Genomic DNA, 18,161 nt, shown 5'->3' on the forward strand with positions numbered 1-18,161 from the left:
TCTTCAAACTTCCTAACTCCACTTCTGCAGCCATGCGTGCGTTGGAGGTGTGGGTATGGGTATGTGTGTGATGATGTCTGTCTCATTGACATGACTGCTGCTGTGTGATCCTGGCTGCATCCTGTGAGAACAGGGTTTTGCCTTCTGGACCCACCAGTGGCCTTCCGGGTTCTTCATCCTAAGGACAGACCAGGAGGATGGGAAAGGCTCTCTCTCTCTGCTGCTCTCAAGTTTAACTAAAGGCTTCTTGCAAAATATTTATAATATTCATGAAGACTGATATATGCTCTGTTCTAACCACTTCACCACATTAACTCATTTTGTGCTGACAACCACCCTTAAGGTAAGTACTATTACTATTTCCATTTTACTGACTCAAACTTGAGAGCTTATTCCTAGCCTGGCCTCTTAATTAATCTTGCACTTAATTTCTTTAAATTATCTATGGGTAAATTTTTATTTTTATTCTTTTAATTTTTAAAAATTTAGTATAATATTATGGTTTTTTTTAAACTTTTTTAACTGGGTATGGTGGCACATCCCTGTAATTCCAGCTTCTTGGGAGGTTGAGGTGGGAGGATCACTTGAGCCTGGCAGTCAGAGATCACCTTGGGCAGCATAGTAAAACCCAGTCTCAAAAAAATGTTTGTTTTATAAAAGGAAAACTTTTTTATACTACAACTTTCCTTAAGGATCTTCCTCAGAGGGCTTATAATATTGTTCTCCCCATTCTGAAGAAAATATCAGCTCACTTAACATCTGTATCCGTTGGAAGACATGAAGGTAAGTTTGAAGCCCTTTGGGCTTCTTGGCTGGAATATACTATTTATAAGGCAGAGGTCATGATCCATTTGTTTGAGCCCACCTTATGGTTCAGATTGTACCCTTAAGTACAAACACCACAAAGATGCTTCATCAGCAAAGTGTGAGTGGCTGATTACATATCTTGAAGACAAGCAACTTGATATCTAGATGCCCACACCTATGCACTATAAAAGAGTGTACATTATGCTCAGTGATATACCTTGGATGTTCTGTCCCTTCCAAATCTCATGTTGAAATGTGGTCCCCAGTGTTGGAGGTGGGGCCTAGTTGGAAGTGTTTCGGTCATGGAGGCAGATCTCTTACGAATGGCTTGGTGCCTTCCCCATGGTAATGAGTTCACATGAGAGCTAGTTGTTTAAAGGAAACTAGAAGCTCCTTTTTCACTCTCTTTTTTAATAGTCCTGAGATTTTCCATTTATTTCCTTTGGATTTATTACTTTTAGACCCATTTAGGTCAAGAAAAGAAGTAAAAAAGTATTAAAGCCACTGACTTTCTTGTGAAAATCTAACAGGCAGTCAGCATCTGCTATCGATGCTCTCTCTTGAGCAGAAACTCCTGTTCAGGGCGGCAAAAGAAAGTAAATGCAGCTGATATCCTCCTGGCCCTAATAACATAGAGGAAAAAGGAAGGAATCCCTCTCTCCTTTCTTCTTTTTAGGCATGTCTATGAAATATACATAGCTAACATGCCAACAGTACCAACATTGTGTGGCTGTGAGTTGAGACGTCATGGCCTGAATCAAGAAAGGGAACTTATAGAACAGAAAGTTGGTTTAGATCAGTGATTTCTTATTTGTGGGTTATGGAACCTGGGAATCCAAGGAATTTCTGCATGAGGACTATTAATCCATGTGCACTTAATCACAAAGTGAAGACTCAATGAATAAAGATATCTTTATCTATCTGTCTATCTATCTATCTATCTATCATCTATCTGGTCATGAGCATGGGTTCTTAAGCCATATTGCCAAGTTCAAATTCTAATTCCTTTACATAGCAACTGTGTGCCCTGGGACAAGGTACTTAACTTCTTCATGCTTTGATTTCCTTATTCTTAACTACATAGAGTTGGTAGGAGAAGGAAAATAGATAAGACATGTTGCATAGTTAGCCTCGTATTTGATCCTCAGGGAGCGATCAACATTTATTAGGCACATAAACATCATGAGCAGACAGGCATTCTGCACTTTCATCATTTCATATTCAATTTCGTATGAACCTCACCTAGTTTTAGAGAACTTTGAGAATGAGAAAGGAGTCAGCAGATTGATTTGGTTTTACTGCTTCCCAATTTTGGAGAAGGGCACAAAGGCCAACATACTATATAGGCTGAGCCTTGATCCTCCTTCTGCCAGCCATGTCCCGAAACACAAAAGTTCCTGCCCAAAGCCTCTCACACTGGATTCAGATGCAGGGGCACCTCACAATCCTCAGGCCCTGTAGCTCATGCACATCCATGTGTTTCATTTTTCCACTGCTGCGAAGTGAAATATAGATTAAGGTTTCCAACATCAAATAACAGGTCCACATTTGGGGATAGTGATGCTCTTTATGTATTAAGCATGCCTGTACCTAGAATCAGAAGCAAGAAGTGAAATTTAAACACACCCTACTGATTTCAGCAAACACATGTTCCTGATGTGGACAGGCTAGTTATGAGATATCAACAGCACACTCCACCCACATAACGGATATGAAACTTGAAGGACATTTTTTAAATATATAAGATAAAAAACCTGTGGAATTCAACTATGTATCAGCCCGTTCTTCCAGGGAGGAGTAGAGCTCTTGTTTAATCTTAGTGTTAATGTGTTCCTTTTGAGTTCTTGTTCTGTTCTTTTGGGTATCCGTAGTTATATGCTATGGAAATTAGGGTATGGCTTTTTCTTTCTGACGCTTTCTTGGGGTGGGGGGTGTGCTGGGAAGATGGGTAGTTTGGTTTGCTTTTTAGGCTTTAATGAGCTGCTTTTCTTGGACTGCTACATTTTTGCTGTTACTGCTACCAAAGCACTTCCTTTATTTCAATACTGGTCACTTAAGCAAAAGTTTTAGAATGATAAAGCCAAAGCTTCAGAAAGCTTTAAAAATGAAAGTGGCCTCTCTAACTCCAAAGCTTATACTCTCCAAACTAGGAATAGTACCTCCTGATGAGCCCTGCTCCATCTCCCATCTAAATAGGAGCTATTTTGACAACAACCTCAGAGGAAGCCTTTAAATAGACTATTTGAATCATGGTAAAATGACTATCTCTGAGGGACAATTTGATTATAGGTTCACTGTCCTAGGAAAAAGGAAACCAAAATATCCCCTGGACAAAGTCTCAACAAAGTGGTAAAGTAGAATCTTTCCCCATCTCTTCCAGGGCTTAGGGCTTCAAATATTGCCCACTGACAGCACCTCAAAAACTACATCTTCCCTATTTCCTCCTCCTTCTCTTCTCCAATCCTATCCAACAACTTTCTGCATTCTGTTCTTTCCTGATTATGCTCTCTTCTTCGTGACCATGGAGAGGATTGAGATTGTGTAGATATATTAAACTAGCATAAGATGCTGTTTATCAAATAAAACGTACTATGTAGTTTTAGTTATACTATGACAATAACTTTAATCCAGTCAAAATTAATACTTCTCCTACAAGTCTTTAATAAATAATGGTAATAAAGAAGGCAGAAATGTGTTTATTGACCATCTTTTACGTGCCAGATGCTGTACGATGCATTTTATTTCTTTTTTATCTTATTAACTCCCATATTATAACCATGACCTGGATACCTTTATTGTCCCTATTTTACAGGTAACCTTCAATCACATAAAGATTAGGAACATTTGAATTCAGAACTTTAAACACAAATAACTTGTACTTTTCATAGTAACTTGCTGTTCCCTTTAAGGTCTGTCACTAAAACATAGCATATCCTGGGCTCAGTACCTAATCTTTCTTATCTGAAACTTAAATTCCTATTTATTAACCTTTTTAGCCCTGTATTTTCTAATTCCACAGAAAGCTAAAGGTTTTGGTTAGATCCTCATGTGGAATGACTGGTTTCATTCAATAGACTTAAATCAGCAGTCTGTGAGGAAAAGCAAGGTAGTTGGTTCCTCAAATACCAAGGAATGGTTCCTCAAGTGCTTCAGATGTGAAGTGGATATAAGCATGTTGTCCCTGTCTTCTTCAGAGTTTTGGTAAAGATAAAATATAACACTCATGTAAAAGCAATCTTTGCAAATGACAAACCACTATAGGACATTATAATAGAGTTTTCATCTCCAGTATCATCATTAATACCAGATCCTGGAAGAAGGTTCAGCCTTGACCTAGAGCCAAAAAATAGAAGAATTAGTAAAGGAATCCTGCAGAAAGGCCCTGCTGTGTATTTAAAGGAGAAAGGATGATGGTGTTGGAAAATTATAATATTAAAAGTAAACAAAAGCTAGGAAGTAAAATAAGATAAATTGTATGGCCTAGATCCCTGTAAGTAATGGTTTAACGTCTGCCTTCCTGTGTTCTGAGCCAGATTAGGGCACAGTAGAGAAAAAAGGAGTCTCTGAAAATGTTTCCAATTTGGCTGGTCAGATAGTGGATCATCAGTGAATCAGAGGAAAATTTGTGGATTTGTGGACTAACTGATCAGCAGGAAATTAAACAAGAAAAGTGTTGGTAACTCTGGTGAATCCCAAAATAATTCAGCAGTTGCTAGCCATGCTCCCGAATAATAGTACATCATATGACTAAGAGTTTGACTTAGGGGTAGATTTTATGTGTTTGAACATTTAATAGCTGGCACCCCAAGAAAAGTTACTTAACCTCACTAAGATTCAGTTTTCCTATTTATAAAATACACATAGTGATGGTACATACTTTGTAGGATTATTATGAAAAATAAATGAAATATCAAATTTATTTAGGATAACACCTGGCATATGTTTGGTATTCAGTTCAATTAGTTGCTGCTGTTTTATTCTGCCCTCCCTTGCAACCCACTTTTCTAAGTTGTAAACTAAATAGTTGTATACTGACTGACAGATTTAAAAAGCCTTGTGATTGTGCTATACCCATGCCTTTCTCTCACCAGATTCCAGGTGTATGTGTGGAGGTGGGATAGGGAGTGGAGTAAGGGGGTAAATATTAAAATTGCCCAGTTTGACACCATCCTGAATATTATCTCTAAAGAAAGAAGCAAAACCAGGCACAGATGATGGGTTAACCAGATATGATACAGAAAACATTTCCTTCTGCTTTTTGGTTTTAAGCCTATATTTGAAGTCCTAGATCTCTCCAGCACAATCAGCACCAGGAGCCCATGAAGAAGATGGCTCCTGCCATGGAATCCGCTACTCTACTATGTGTAGCCTTACTGTTCTTTGGTAAGTAGAGATTCGATTACCCCTCCCGGGGTCCTTAAAATTCCATGTATGTAGATCTCATCCCCACATCCAGATTCTAGTCCTCTGGCAATAAAGAAGACTGCTGGACACTAACATATCGTCTCTGAACTTTTGCAGCTCCAGATGGCATGTTAGCAGGTGAGTCCTCTGTTCTTGTTCCCTTGGTGTTTCAACATGTCTGGGCATTGCTTTCCTCTCACTATTTTCTTCATCCCATCACTTCGGCTTTCTGATGAGTATGAATGTGTTCCTTGGCCAGCCTACTTTCCCTCTCCACCTTACCTTGTCTTTCTTCTTTTCCCTGATTCATTGCATTCTCTCAAGTCATTCTCTCCTCTGTTTTAGTCAATAACCATGTCTGTTGAACATATACATGTCTCATTCTCTCTCCTAGACACTTTGACATAATCTCACTCCATAATTGCAATATTATTATTGCCATTTTATAATTGAATATGCTGAAACTTAGTGATTTTCTGGTGGTTACCTGGCTAAGGAACTGGATTCCAACATAAGTTCCTTGGATCTAAGTCCAGTTCTCTTCTGACTATATCACCCTTTTGTTATCACCATTTATCTACTTCTTTGGTCTCTGTTCAAATTTGCACTACATTCTCTTGTTCCAGGAAGCCATTCAAGACTGACTTTCTTAGTGCCTCTCACTACTTTCTGGAACTGACATATGTTTTTCACTCTGTGTATACTTACAATTAAATCGTCATAAATATTCAGAACTTGGAGAAACTTTATATTTCATCTAGTCCAATAACTTTATCCATCCAGAATTCACTCATTCATTCACATAATAAACATTTAATGTGGCAATGGTTGAACATGGCAGATAGTGTTTCTACCTCAAAAGAGATTGCAGTCCTCATTTACAGATACTGAATTGAAATGAACAGAAGTAGAGTGAGTCAGCCCAAATCACATAGTGAATTGGTTTCTTTGTTTTTAAATCTCCTGCATATGTGTCCTGCCTTTCTCCCTGTGTTGGGCATTCCCTGGGGCCACAATACTATTTTCTCTTTCACAATACTATTTTCCCTTCCCCTAGAAATTAAAACAAAGTATTATCACCAACAGTACAAGTACTTGTTGACCACAGATTGTCAGAATATTGCTACGTTTGTACTTTTAAGCCTGGACAGTTTTCAATGACTTTTTTTCTCTCTACATCTCTTTTCATATTTTTAATCTTCTTGAAGTCCCTCAGAAACCTACGGTCTCCTTGAATCCCCCATGGAATAGAATATTTAAAGGAGAGAATGTGACTCTTACATGTAATGGGAGCAATTTCTTTGAAGTCAGTTCCATGAAATGGTTCCACAATGGTAGTCTTTCAGAAGTGGCAAATTCAAGTTTGAATATTGTGAATGCCGACTTTGAGGACAGTGGAGAATACAAATGTCAGCACCAACAATTTGATGACAGTGAACCTGTGCACCTGGAAGTCTTCAGTGGTAAGTTCCAGGGATATGGAAATACAGATCTCTCATGTGAGTGATGGCCCATCTGAACACGGAAAAAAACAGGTTATTCCAAGAGTTAGGACACCAGAGTGGGATTCAAGGTCTCTCATTTAAGACCTCTGCATCTCTCTTCTACCCCCTTTCCTTTTGATTACTCATACGCCTTCTTTCAATATTCTAGTCATCTCTCGCTATTATTCCGCCACCCTATTTTCCTCTATTTTTTATGCCTAGATTCAGGTACATATTATGTGGTCAAACAGTATGACATATATGTGAACATTTCAAAGAGCTGTGTGTCTGGAATAGGATCAAAAGATTTGACTTAAAATTTTGCTCTGCATAATCCGTATGCCATGACCTGAATATTAGGTTGTACTCTTCATTATGAAACATATTTGGGTACGTTTACTCATGTCCTCTATTGTTACTTAAGAACACATATTTCATGCTTGTTTCATCTTTATCACTCTCCTACTACCAACAATTAGCATAGCATGCTTAGGCACATGTGGCTTAATCAGCAAATATTGAATAAACAAACTAATAATTTTGAATAGTGACCAATAGGTCTCTTTTATACTCTATATTTTTCTCTTGAGTGAAAAAAAAAAAGTTTCAACCTCCATATGTAAATTCCAAACACAAACTAAAGCAATGTAGAATAGCTATTATTCTCTAGAGCCTTGAGTAGGTTCTAGAGAAGTCTTTAAGGATTGGTCCTAAATTAAATATGCTTATTATGCTAGCGATATTTCTTTCCAAAATTCTCCTTTAATCAATGCCTTTTAATTTTTACAAAAGCATTAACCATAGACAGTGATTATTGTCTTTCACTGACTCATTAGTGACAAATATTTGTTGAGTACCTACCAACTCCTAAGTATTGCTACCAACTCCTAAGTATTATGTTGGGCATTCAGAATAGAATGTAGAACCAGATAGGACCCCTGACTTCTTGGAGCATAGAGCTATATGGGAAGAGGACATTAAACAAAGAATTACACAAGTAATTAATTTAAATTGTACATGTTTTGAAGAAGTTTTTGTGAAACTATAATTAACACTAGAACTGGGAAGTTTCTGTAAGGTAAGAGAGGACAAAATAGATACTCTCCCAAGCTAAAATTCCTAAGAAAGACTGTTTATTTTCCCCTAACTAACTAGAACTAGCAACAGAATATCTGAAAGCAATTCTGGATTTCAAGTGTTCCATGTATGGACTCAGCAGGGAGGTCCGAGAGGCTTTGTGGCCCCAGACTGACTTTTCAGGAGGAGAAAGAATCTATCAGTACAGAAGACAGGCTCTAAGCATTATTTTGTGCCCTTTAAAAATCCACTTTATGAGCCAAAACGTAGGTTAATGACAGTTCATAGCTTCTGACACATGTTCTATGCATGGTTGTCTTTTATCTATTCATTCTCTCTCTCTTCATTTATTGTTAAATAAATAACATAATGAATGCTCTTCAGACTGGCTGCTCCTTCAGGCCTCTGCTGAGGTGGTGATGGAGGGTCAGCCCCTCTTCCTCAGGTGCCATGGTTGGAGGAACTGGGATGTGTACAAGGTGATCTATTATAAGGATGGTGAAGCTCTCAAGTACTGGTATGAGAACCACAACATCTCTATTACAAATGCCGCAGTTGAAGACAGTGGCACCTACTACTGTACGGGCAAACTGTGGCAGCTGGACTATGAGTCTGAGCCCCTCAACATTACTGTAATAAAAGGTGAGTTGGTAAAGGAAAGGAAAAGCATCCATAGCAGGGGAAGGAAGAGAGGACATCTGAGCCTGAGTGGTTGCAGTTTGTAGAAGGGGGGCACCTGTGATACACTGGAAAGCCTACTAGACTTGCAATGAGGAGAGCTGGGTGATAGTATATATCTCAATCTCTGTTTCAAAGTCTTGACTTGTTAAATGGTGATAGTAATACCTGCTCACACTGTGAAATTTTTATGAAGATTAATGTGGTGATGTTTGTGAAATGACTTTGTAAACTGTTAAGCACTACCCAAGCATAACAGATTGTGATTACTATTTTGATCTCAAAGTCATCTGTTGCTCCTGGGGAGAACACTTATATTTACCAAATTGAAAAAAAGTTTCGAAGTTGAATGAAAAAAAAGATGTAAAGAGGTTGAGGAGCCCATTTCAGCTTAGGAGGGCTGGGAAAGGAAACCAGCAAGTCAGTAAATTGTGTGCCTGTGTATTGAGGGAGAAGGGAATGGACTTGATATGGAGAGGGTAGGCAGGTGGAATGCCTCTATGGCCTGCAAGATAAACTGCTCTCTCCAAACTCTGTATAAGAGAGGGAGTCTGTGAAGTATCCACTTTTGAAGGAGAAAATTAGACTTTTCCTTTACACTGTACATACTAATGTCTAAAAAAGCATGAGGTCAAAATACAGAATTAAACCCTAACAGTTCTATGTTAACTAAATTGAGACCTAAGTGCTATGTACTTGTCTCTAGGCTTCCAGTATCTTCATCTGTAAAACAGAAGATTTGGTCTAGACTCCATTAGAATCATTTGATGACTTAAAAAAATATATTGATGCTCATGTCTCATTTCTTGAGATTCTGATTTAACTGGCTTGGAGTGCAACCTGGGTATCTGTATTTTTCAAAGGTCTTTCACATAATGGTAATGTGTAGCCAATACTGAGAATCACTTGTCTAGGTGATCTTTAAATGATTTCTGGATGTATTGGATTCTGGATGTATTCTGAGGCTCTATAATTTGAGAATAATCACAAAAGTCAGCACAGTTTATAAACAGACTAACAGAACCGCAAAATAATAGAATTGGAAGGCAATTTAACTAGTGCAATTTCTTCATTTTGCCTAACAGGCATGTAAGAAATGATGACTGATAATTGAATAATAGGCATTGATGACTCCTGCCCTCACTTTGTCTCCTTTCCACCCCTTAATTATATGTGAATTCTGATCTTGTCATTTCCAAGAAGGGGTTTATCTTTCCTATAATCTTCTCCACTGGGCACACTGGCTACTGGAGTTATAAGGAAATGCTCAGGGCTCCCTGTAGCTCCAGGGAGCACCAACAGAGCAACTCAACCTAGCACTAATCTGAGTGTTTTCTCTATGCTTCTGGATGCCACATCATGCTAAAAATGAAGGACAAAGCTTGGTCTTTCTCTTAGGGAGGATGAACCTCTGAACCTTATTCTTCAGTTCCCAATATGAACTATGTTTCTCATTGCATCTGTTTTCCACTACAGCTCAGCATGACAAGTACTGGCTACAATTTCTTATCCCATTGTTGGTGGCGATTCTGTTTGCTGTGGACACAGGATTATTTATCTCGACTCAGCAGCAGGTCACATTTCTCTTGAAGATTAAGAGAACCAGGAAGGGCTTCAAACTTCTGAACCCACATCCTAAGCCAAACCCCAAAAGCAACTGATATAATTACTGAAGAAATATTTGCAACATTAATTTTTTTTCCAGCATCAGCAATTACTACTCAGTTGTCAAACACAGCTTGCAATATACATAGAAACGTCTGTGCTCAAGGATTTATAGAGATATTTCATTAAACTGAGTGAAACTGGTTAAGTGGCATGTAATAGTAAGTGCTCAATTAACATTGGTTGAATAAATGAAAGAATGAATAGATTCAATTTATTAGCATTTGTAAAAGAGAAGTTCAATTTCAATAAAATAAATATAAAACCATGTAACAGAATGCTTCTAAGTATTCAAGGCTTCCTAGTTTGTTTTCTTCTAAAGGCAAGAACCATGCAGTTCTAGATTGGAAATATCCTCTCTTGACTAAGTGTGATCTAGGAATGAAAAGACATAGGAGGATGCCAGTGAGGTGGATCATTTTATGCTTCTTCATCAGTTTACTATATATAAACTTTCAGTTCTTGGTAGAATCAGGGACAGTCTCAAGACATAGGACTCTCAGGATGAAGTACAGTCCAGGATTCCTCTGTGATTGTTTTGCCCCTCCCAAATTTATATCTTGAACTTATATATTGTGTCTTTATACAGCACCTGAACCAAGCATTTTGGAGAAATTCCAGCAAATAATAATAATCAAAACCCTCAGCTCTGAAAATAGTCCAGGACTGAATAAGATCTTGGGCAAAAGAACTAGATAGTTTTGGTTTATTTTCCCTTTCATTTTATGTCTTCATCACATTCTTTGGAGGCTCATTCTTCTGTCATGGAGTAAATGGGATTAAGTTTTTACCTGTGATTTATTTTTTAAATTTTTTGTAGAGATGGATTCTTGCTATTTTGCCCAGGCTGGTCTCAAACTCTTGGCCTCAAGCGATCCTCCTACCTCAGCCTCACAAAGTGTGGGATTACAGGTGTGAGCCACTGCACCTGGCCAAGTTTCTGCTTATTATAAAGCTATCCATTAGAAAGAGACTAAACCATACAGAAAAAGACATCAATTCAAATCCTGACTCTTCTACTTTCTAGATTTGTGATCTGGGAAAATCTTATACCTCCATGGACTTTAGTATTTCATTTGTGAAAAAAGAAAGATAATAATCATCCTGTCTAACTCTTAGAGTTCTTCTGAGAATCAGATAAGAGGCTGTATTTGAAAGTTATTTGTAAATTGCAAAAATTTATACAAATTTAGGAACTTTTAGCACCTACATGAGACCCAGTCTTTGCCACCACTACCCCCTACCCCCATGACCCTGACCATAGAAATATTTATACTCAGGGCTTAGAGAAAGCAGTAGGGAAGGTGGGCAACATATTGCTGGTGCTGGCTGTGGATTCATGGAAATCAGTGAAAGATCAGAGTGCCTGTAGCTTGTCCGTGCCTTAGAACAAATAATAGTATGAGGAAGTGTGGCTGGGGAGAAAACTTTTAAATATCCATGAGACCTACAAGTCCCATTTTTTCCAAGGGATGTTTTTGGGCCAGAAAGAACAGGGAAATTACTGAAACATTTTTTTTCTTTTTTTTTAAACTTTGGGTAAGGATCTGGTATTACCTTTCTTCACACTCTCCTCCACTTAAAAAAAAAAAGTCATTTAAAAGAGGCAAGGAAAGGCCAGATTCCCAGTGAACACCCTTGTCACTTAGCTTCATGTAGTAAATAAGTCTGGCCAATTGAGAAGAGATTTCTCCTGCAGCAACAGGCCAGGCAAAGTTTCCCTGGGAGACTCCCTGGTGTTGCTTCAGGATGTTTCCTCTGCCACCTCCCCAAGGTCTATCTTATGTTTTAGCCTTGGGACCAGGCTTTCCACCACATTCATTAACCACACCTTTCTCCCCAGTGCTCTACATAGCACATCAGCATTTCAGGCATCAGGCTAAATAGCAATTTACCCCTTTATTTCAGACAAGGGATTGAGGCCAGTGATGCAGAGTTCAAAACTGAGAGATTTGATATGGATAAGAAAGTCTGGGCTTGATCACCTTGAGATACATTTTCTGAGAGATTTTCTAGGTTCTTGAGTATCACATTTCACTTTTATCTCCCCTTTACCCTCACTGCAAGATTAAGGGGACTATGGATAGAACACAGGTCTGGATATTCAAGCTGCTAACTAGCTGTGATTGGGCCAAGTTACTTGCCAGCCTCTGAGATTCTATTTTTTCTTTGTTAAAACTAGGAGTCTGGTAGAGGTGGTCCCTAAGGTCCCTTGGAGCTCAGATATTTTGTAATTTATTACTTCAAGTTCATATGTAGTAATTATCCAGGCACTAAGGCTCAGAATGCATTCCCCAAGAAGCTCCAGTGTAAAATTTTCCTTCGTCCTCCACACATTGGTCTTTTCTTTCACTGTGCTCTTCCGTGTACAGTATCTAAATTCCACATTTGTGCCAGATCTGTCTGGGTTTCTACTCATTTATTTCTACCCATTTTCTTCTCGATAGTCATACATCTCTTGCTCCAGAGGGAATGTAGAACATAGGGTCAGGGCTTGAGTATTTTGTGGACCCCTAAAATATGGCACTTATAAAGATGTCTTTACCCATGAAACACTTTTTACTATGCCAGAGACGGAGTACATGTGTTATAAAGATGATTGGAATACAAATAATTCACTCTAGATTCACCCTTGTCACCCCCTTTATCACTTCCTTTCTCTTACCAAATTGGTCAAGCCCAGTTCATAGGGCAAAATTTGCTACCCCATGAATTGCTGTTCCAAATTGGCAGACAAAAAATCATCATGAATTCACAATAGTTAGGGGCTGATTTTCTGAAAAGCAAGTCAGTAGCTTCCCACTGGTAGCCAATGGAAGACAAACTCCTGTGACCACCTTCAGAGTGGAGACTCAGACAAATGGTACATCTTGTCAGTATATTGGGGAGTTGAGTACCTGAAGAAGGACTGTGATCTTTCCCTCTTCTCATTAAATGGGAAATGGTGACAACCTGGAGATGGAAGTTTTATGCCGAGGATGGCAGAGGCACCTGCCAGCCTAGGACTCTAGATAATCTCAGAGTCAGGCTGTCTTCCTGCCATAGCTGATCTGCCCAGCTCTGGACAGCTACTTACCAAGCAAGGCCAAGTCTCCATCTGGAACTTCATCAATCGCTACAACATTCCCACCACAAACCTTTTATTCTATCAATGTGCTCGCCACAACAATTCACTTATATATTTCACTTATGACAATGACACTCTTCCCCTTTTTGAAAATTAAATGGCGTAAGTCCACTTTCAGTCTTTCCTGTTATTTCCAGTTTTCAAATATCATTGACAATGGTCAGCAAGTTCTCTGCAAGGTACTAGCATCGGGCTGAAATGAAATGGAGACTGCTCACAGATAATTTTTTGGAGAGAAAGAATGACTTCCTGTGGATTCTCAGAAAAGTTCAGATTTTAATTTTTTAACCAGTTTCCAAGAAGATAATACTGTACTGCTGCCAACCAAATTGAATCACAGTAAATATATTTCAATAAATAGAATAAAATTATTTTAAATTAAAATACAAGAGCCACTGATCTGCATTTGCTAGAATATATCAGGGCTGAAAGTTTGAATTCTACACTTATGTTAATGGCTGTTTTAGAAAAGAGATCCTAAAATGTTGCAGGTTGAGGTCCCCGGAAAACGGACACTGAGACAGAGATTTGAACACAGCACGCTTATTGGCTCTCAGCATGTACACTTGTGAAGAAGTGAAGAAAGCAATATTGGGCAAAAACAAAAAAGTTGAAATATGATGTAGTCAAGAAAAACCTCTGGAGCTGAGAGAGCCCTTCCTACTTATCTTAAGGCGAAGCAATACCCTAAACAGACAAACCACTGGAGGTAGTATATCCCTGGAAAGGGAGCATGACCTTGAAACAAGCAGCTGCTTAACAAGGACAATGCTTGAAGAGGAACTCAGCTGAGAGCCATTAGACCAAGGCACTCCCAGCAGCTGGAGGAATGCTTGTGTGGGTCCTGAAGGAGTGCAATCCAGGTGATGTGCCACAGCATTCACCAAATACAACTTCAGAAAGCAGACAGTGTGACATTGGCCAGCAGATCTTTACCCAATGGCTTCTAATCAGACTCAGCAGAAATACTAAGCAAAGATTTAAAAATTGTCTCTTGACCAACCTCACAGCAACGAACTATTATCATTTCTAGAAATCTGGACACTAAAACAAAGATATCTTTTATCACCAGTCAGACTTCACATGACAATTTTTGGCAAAGCAAGACAAGTAAACTTGACTTAAATAACTTATTTCCAATGAATTGTCCCATTTTCAGCATCCAGCAGACTTTACCACACTATCAGAAGTGATGTCTTGCCTCTACAGGATCACCCCATTGAACTGGATGGATTCTGGATACTGTAGGACTGTATTTGAAACTCAGGGTATGCTTGTTCCTCAGTATAGAAGGCCAGAGTGCAATGGAAAGATGAGAGACGGAATATCCTTCCTTGCACCAGTACATATATTTTCACCTCCTGTGATGCTCAGGCATAAAATGCTGTTTATAACTCAGGTTTAAAGTTGGGAGTACAGAAGAAGAAACTTCTGAAAATTTACTCCTGCAGGCTTAGGAGCTCACTGGAAAATTTTTAAGTCATGCATCAGATTTCTGTTCGTTAATAATTCTTTTCAGAAATTGTAGTTAAAGTGCTTATGTTTATAAAACTATTTCAGAGAGTTTTATGTCAACCTGGCAAGAGGAACTATACTTTTGCTGATCCTTTCAACCTCCATCCTTTTTACTCTTGTGCTGAATGTATGAAAAGTCTTAACCTCTTCAGCATGTTCTTCTTTTGAATCTGAGTTTTCCGATCTGGGCATCTCAGGAATGTGGACAGTTCATGTCTGTGTTCTCTGTAGCTGATGCTTTTTTGCTTTCCCACATCTGTACTCTTTACTCCTAGGTCAGTTAGAGTAGTTACATCAACTTGGAAGGTCTGCCTCTAGCTTTTTTTTTCTTTTACAAGAAAGCCTGTAATGTCCACAGAAATTCATATGTGTGTGTATTATCTTCTAACTTATTTGCTTAAAATGTGGCACAAATTAGTCTGACACCCTTAACAGTCAACTGGAAAATCTTTCTGAGGTGGTTTCCAAACATTTTGCTCATTAGCTTTTTAGAACCCTGCTGGACTTTATGTTTTTTTGTTTTGTTTTGTTTTGTTTCCGAGTCTAGCTCTGTCACCCAGTCTGGAGTGCAGTGGTGCAATCTCGGCTCACTGCAACCTCCACCTCCCAGGTTCACGTGATTCTTCTGCCTCAGCCTCCTGAGTAGCTGGGATTACAGGCGTGCACCACCACGCCCAGCTAATTTTTATATTTTTAGTAGGGACGGGGTTTCACTATGTTGGTCAAGCTGATCTCGAACTCCTGACCTCATGATCCGCCCACCTCAGCCTCCCAAAGTGCTGGGATGACAGGCGTGAGCCACCGCGCCTTGCCAGACTTTATGTTTTAATGGAGTTGTATAACTCAAAATATTCTCAGGGTGTGTGTAGCTGTGTACATGTGTATGTGAGTGCATAATCCAGGTGTGTGTTTTTTTCCCTACATTCATAACCATATGCTAAGCTATTTTGTAAATGTTCTGGAGCAGGGCATAGACGATCACAACAAGCTCAAACAAAAGCCTCTAGTTTTAGTACTCAGTTCAATTTAGTCTAGTCTTCTTGATCCCATACAAAAGGGCATTATTGAGAGAGCATTAAAAATTAACACATACTTATAAACTCAAAGAAAAAGGCTTCACAACCTCTCTTCGTTAAGGAGACAGGGTCTTTTGCCCCATGGCTCTGCGCAGAGCATCTTTGACCTCCTTGTTGCTCAGGCTGTACACAATAGTGTTCAGTAGGGGAGTGATGACAGTGTAGGTCACTGCGATGAGTCTGTCCTGTCCCAGGGAACTCTGGGACTTAGGCTTCAGGTAGATGAAGGAGGCACAGCCATAGTGGATGATGACCACTGTGAGGTGGAGGCGCAGGTGGCAAAGGCCTTCTTCCGACCTTCAGCTGAGGCAATCGTAAGAATGGTGGAGATCATGAGGACATAGGAGATAAAGACCAGGCCCATAGGTGGGACAAAGACACAGACACTGACAATAAAGTTGATGATTTCATTGACAGTGGTGTCTGTGCAGGCCAGCTTCAGCAGGGGTCTCACATCACAGAAGAAGTGGGAGATGACAAGGCATATCAGAATGGCAGGCCAAACACAGATGTTACTTGGACAATGGCCATGCAAGGCCAATCCCCAGTGACACAGAGGCCAGGTGGATACAGGCGCTTTTACTCATGATGACTGAATACCTTAGGGGGTTGCAGATGGCCACATAGCGGTCATATCCCATGACTGTGAGCAGGAAGCAGTTGTTGATGCCAAAGGTGAGATAGAAGAAGAGCTGAGTGGCACAGCTGGGGGTGGCAACGGGATGGTGAGGATTCAAGAGACCAGAAAGCATATGGGGAGTGATAGCCACAGTGTAGCAGGTCTCAGAGATGGATAGCATGCTCAGGAAGAAATACATGGGGGTATGGAGATGATGGTCCAGGCGAACAATGGTCATGATAATCATATTGCCAGAGAGAGTCAGCAGGTACAAAGTTAGAAAAACAACAAAAAAGACAAGTCTGTGCTGCCACCTGAAGCTGGAGAAACCTTCAAAGAGGAACTCAGTCACAAAAGTGGAATTTGGCTTTGGCACCAAGGTAGGTCTAGGTTTGAAAGAATTGAGCAGAGGAAAGGAAGATGTGATGAGTTAATCATGAAACAGAGTAAGCTGGACCAAGGCTTTCTGTGAAAAGCATGTCCATCCTCTGAGCAATGCCCTAGACCTGTTGTCTACTTGCTCAGAATAATCACCTGCCTCACCCCCTTCTTTGGAAGCATAGAAGGGTACCCTAGGACTCTGGGATTGAGAGCAGAGATAGTGATCAGAGGTGGTAACAAACTGAAAGAGATCCGTAGAAACAACTCCCTGGTTCTTTTTTTTTTTTTTTTTTTTTTATACCCAGAGGTATACGATCCAGAGGTGTGCTTGCTGAATTATATGGAGGTCAGAGGAACATCCATACTCTTTTCCACGGTGGCTACATCATTTCACATTCCCACCCACAGTGCATATTTTCTCAACATCCTCTCCAACACTTGTTATCTTCTGATTATAGATTTAAAAAAAAATACTAGCCACCCTAACTGTTATGAGGTGATATAGCGTTGTGGTTATGATTTGCATTTCCCTGATGGTTAGTGACACTGAACATATTTTCTACACCTGAATTAAAATCAAAATCTAGAAGAGATATTTGCATTCCCATGTTCATTACAGCACCATTCACAGTAGCCAAATTGTGGAAACAACCCAGCTGTCCACCGACAGATGAATGAATAAAGACAATGTGGTATATACATAGAATGTAATGTTGTTAAGCCTTTTTAAAAAAAGAAAATCCTGCCCTTTGCAACAACTGGAGGACATTATGCTAAATGGTATAAGCCAGTCACAGGAGGAAAAATATTGCATGATTCCACTTAGATGAGGTATTTAAAATAGTCAAAGTCATAGAAGCAGGGAATAGAATGGTGATTACTGGGGAACAAGAAAGGGGAAGTGGGGAGTTGTTGCTCAATTAATGTAAAGTTTCAATTATGCAAGATAATTAGTTCTAGAGAGCTGCTGTACAGTATAATTCTTAAACAATATTGTAATATGCACTTAAAATTTTTTAAGATGGTATATCTCATGTTAAGTGCCTTACCACAAAACAAAACAAAAAGCAAAGGGACACAAAGAAGTGTTTAAAGGTGATAAATATGTTTGTTACCTTAATTATGATGATGATTTCACAGGTGTATGTATATGGCCAAACTCATTAAATTGTACACTTTAAATATATGTAGTATATTATATATCCATTGTACTTCAATAAAGCTGTTTAAAGAAAGAAAGAGGCCGGGCGCGGTGGCTCAAGCCTGTAATCCCAGCACTTTGGGAGGCCGAGGTCAGGAGATCGAGACCATCCTGGCTAACACGGTGA

General features: G+C 39.3%; 2 protein-coding genes across 3 annotated transcripts in view; one reads left to right on the forward strand and one right to left on the reverse strand.

Annotated features, from left to right (window-relative positions):
• The first annotated feature begins 5,106 nt into the window (after positions 1-5,106).
• On the forward strand, positions 5,107-10,393 carry FCER1A (Fc fragment of IgE, high affinity I, receptor for; alpha polypeptide). 2 transcript variants are annotated; one of them, XM_011957181.1, is made up of 5 exons: positions 5,107-5,190; positions 5,329-5,349; positions 6,420-6,674; positions 8,157-8,414; positions 9,927-10,393. In XM_011957181.1, the coding sequence occupies exons 1-5, from the start codon at positions 5,127-5,129 to the stop codon at positions 10,109-10,111; spliced, it is 783 nt and encodes a 260-aa protein (XP_011812571.1). In that variant the 5' UTR covers positions 5,107-5,126; the 3' UTR covers positions 10,112-10,393. The 2 variants fall into 2 exon arrangements, with proteins under 2 accessions (XP_011812571.1, XP_011812572.1); XM_011957182.1 differs by having other exon boundaries at positions 5,113-5,190; positions 6,519-6,674.
• Positions 10,394-15,839: 5,446 nt separating this feature from the next.
• The window catches only part of LOC105522648 (olfactory receptor 10J3), a 6,584-nt gene continuing 4,262 nt past the window's right edge, over positions 15,840-18,161 (reverse strand). The window contains 5 exon segments of the mRNA XM_011957218.1: positions 15,840-15,989; positions 15,992-16,101; positions 16,104-16,322; positions 16,325-16,366; positions 16,369-16,838. Of these exon segments, the coding sequence (XP_011812608.1) occupies positions 15,840-15,989; positions 15,992-16,101; positions 16,104-16,322; positions 16,325-16,366; positions 16,369-16,838 (991 nt within the window).

Source organism: Colobus angolensis, unplaced genomic scaffold, assembly GCF_000951035.1.
Source record: "Colobus angolensis palliatus isolate OR3802 unplaced genomic scaffold, Cang.pa_1.0 Scaffold439, whole genome shotgun sequence".
Classification (NCBI taxonomy): domain Eukaryota; kingdom Metazoa; phylum Chordata; class Mammalia; order Primates; family Cercopithecidae; genus Colobus; species Colobus angolensis.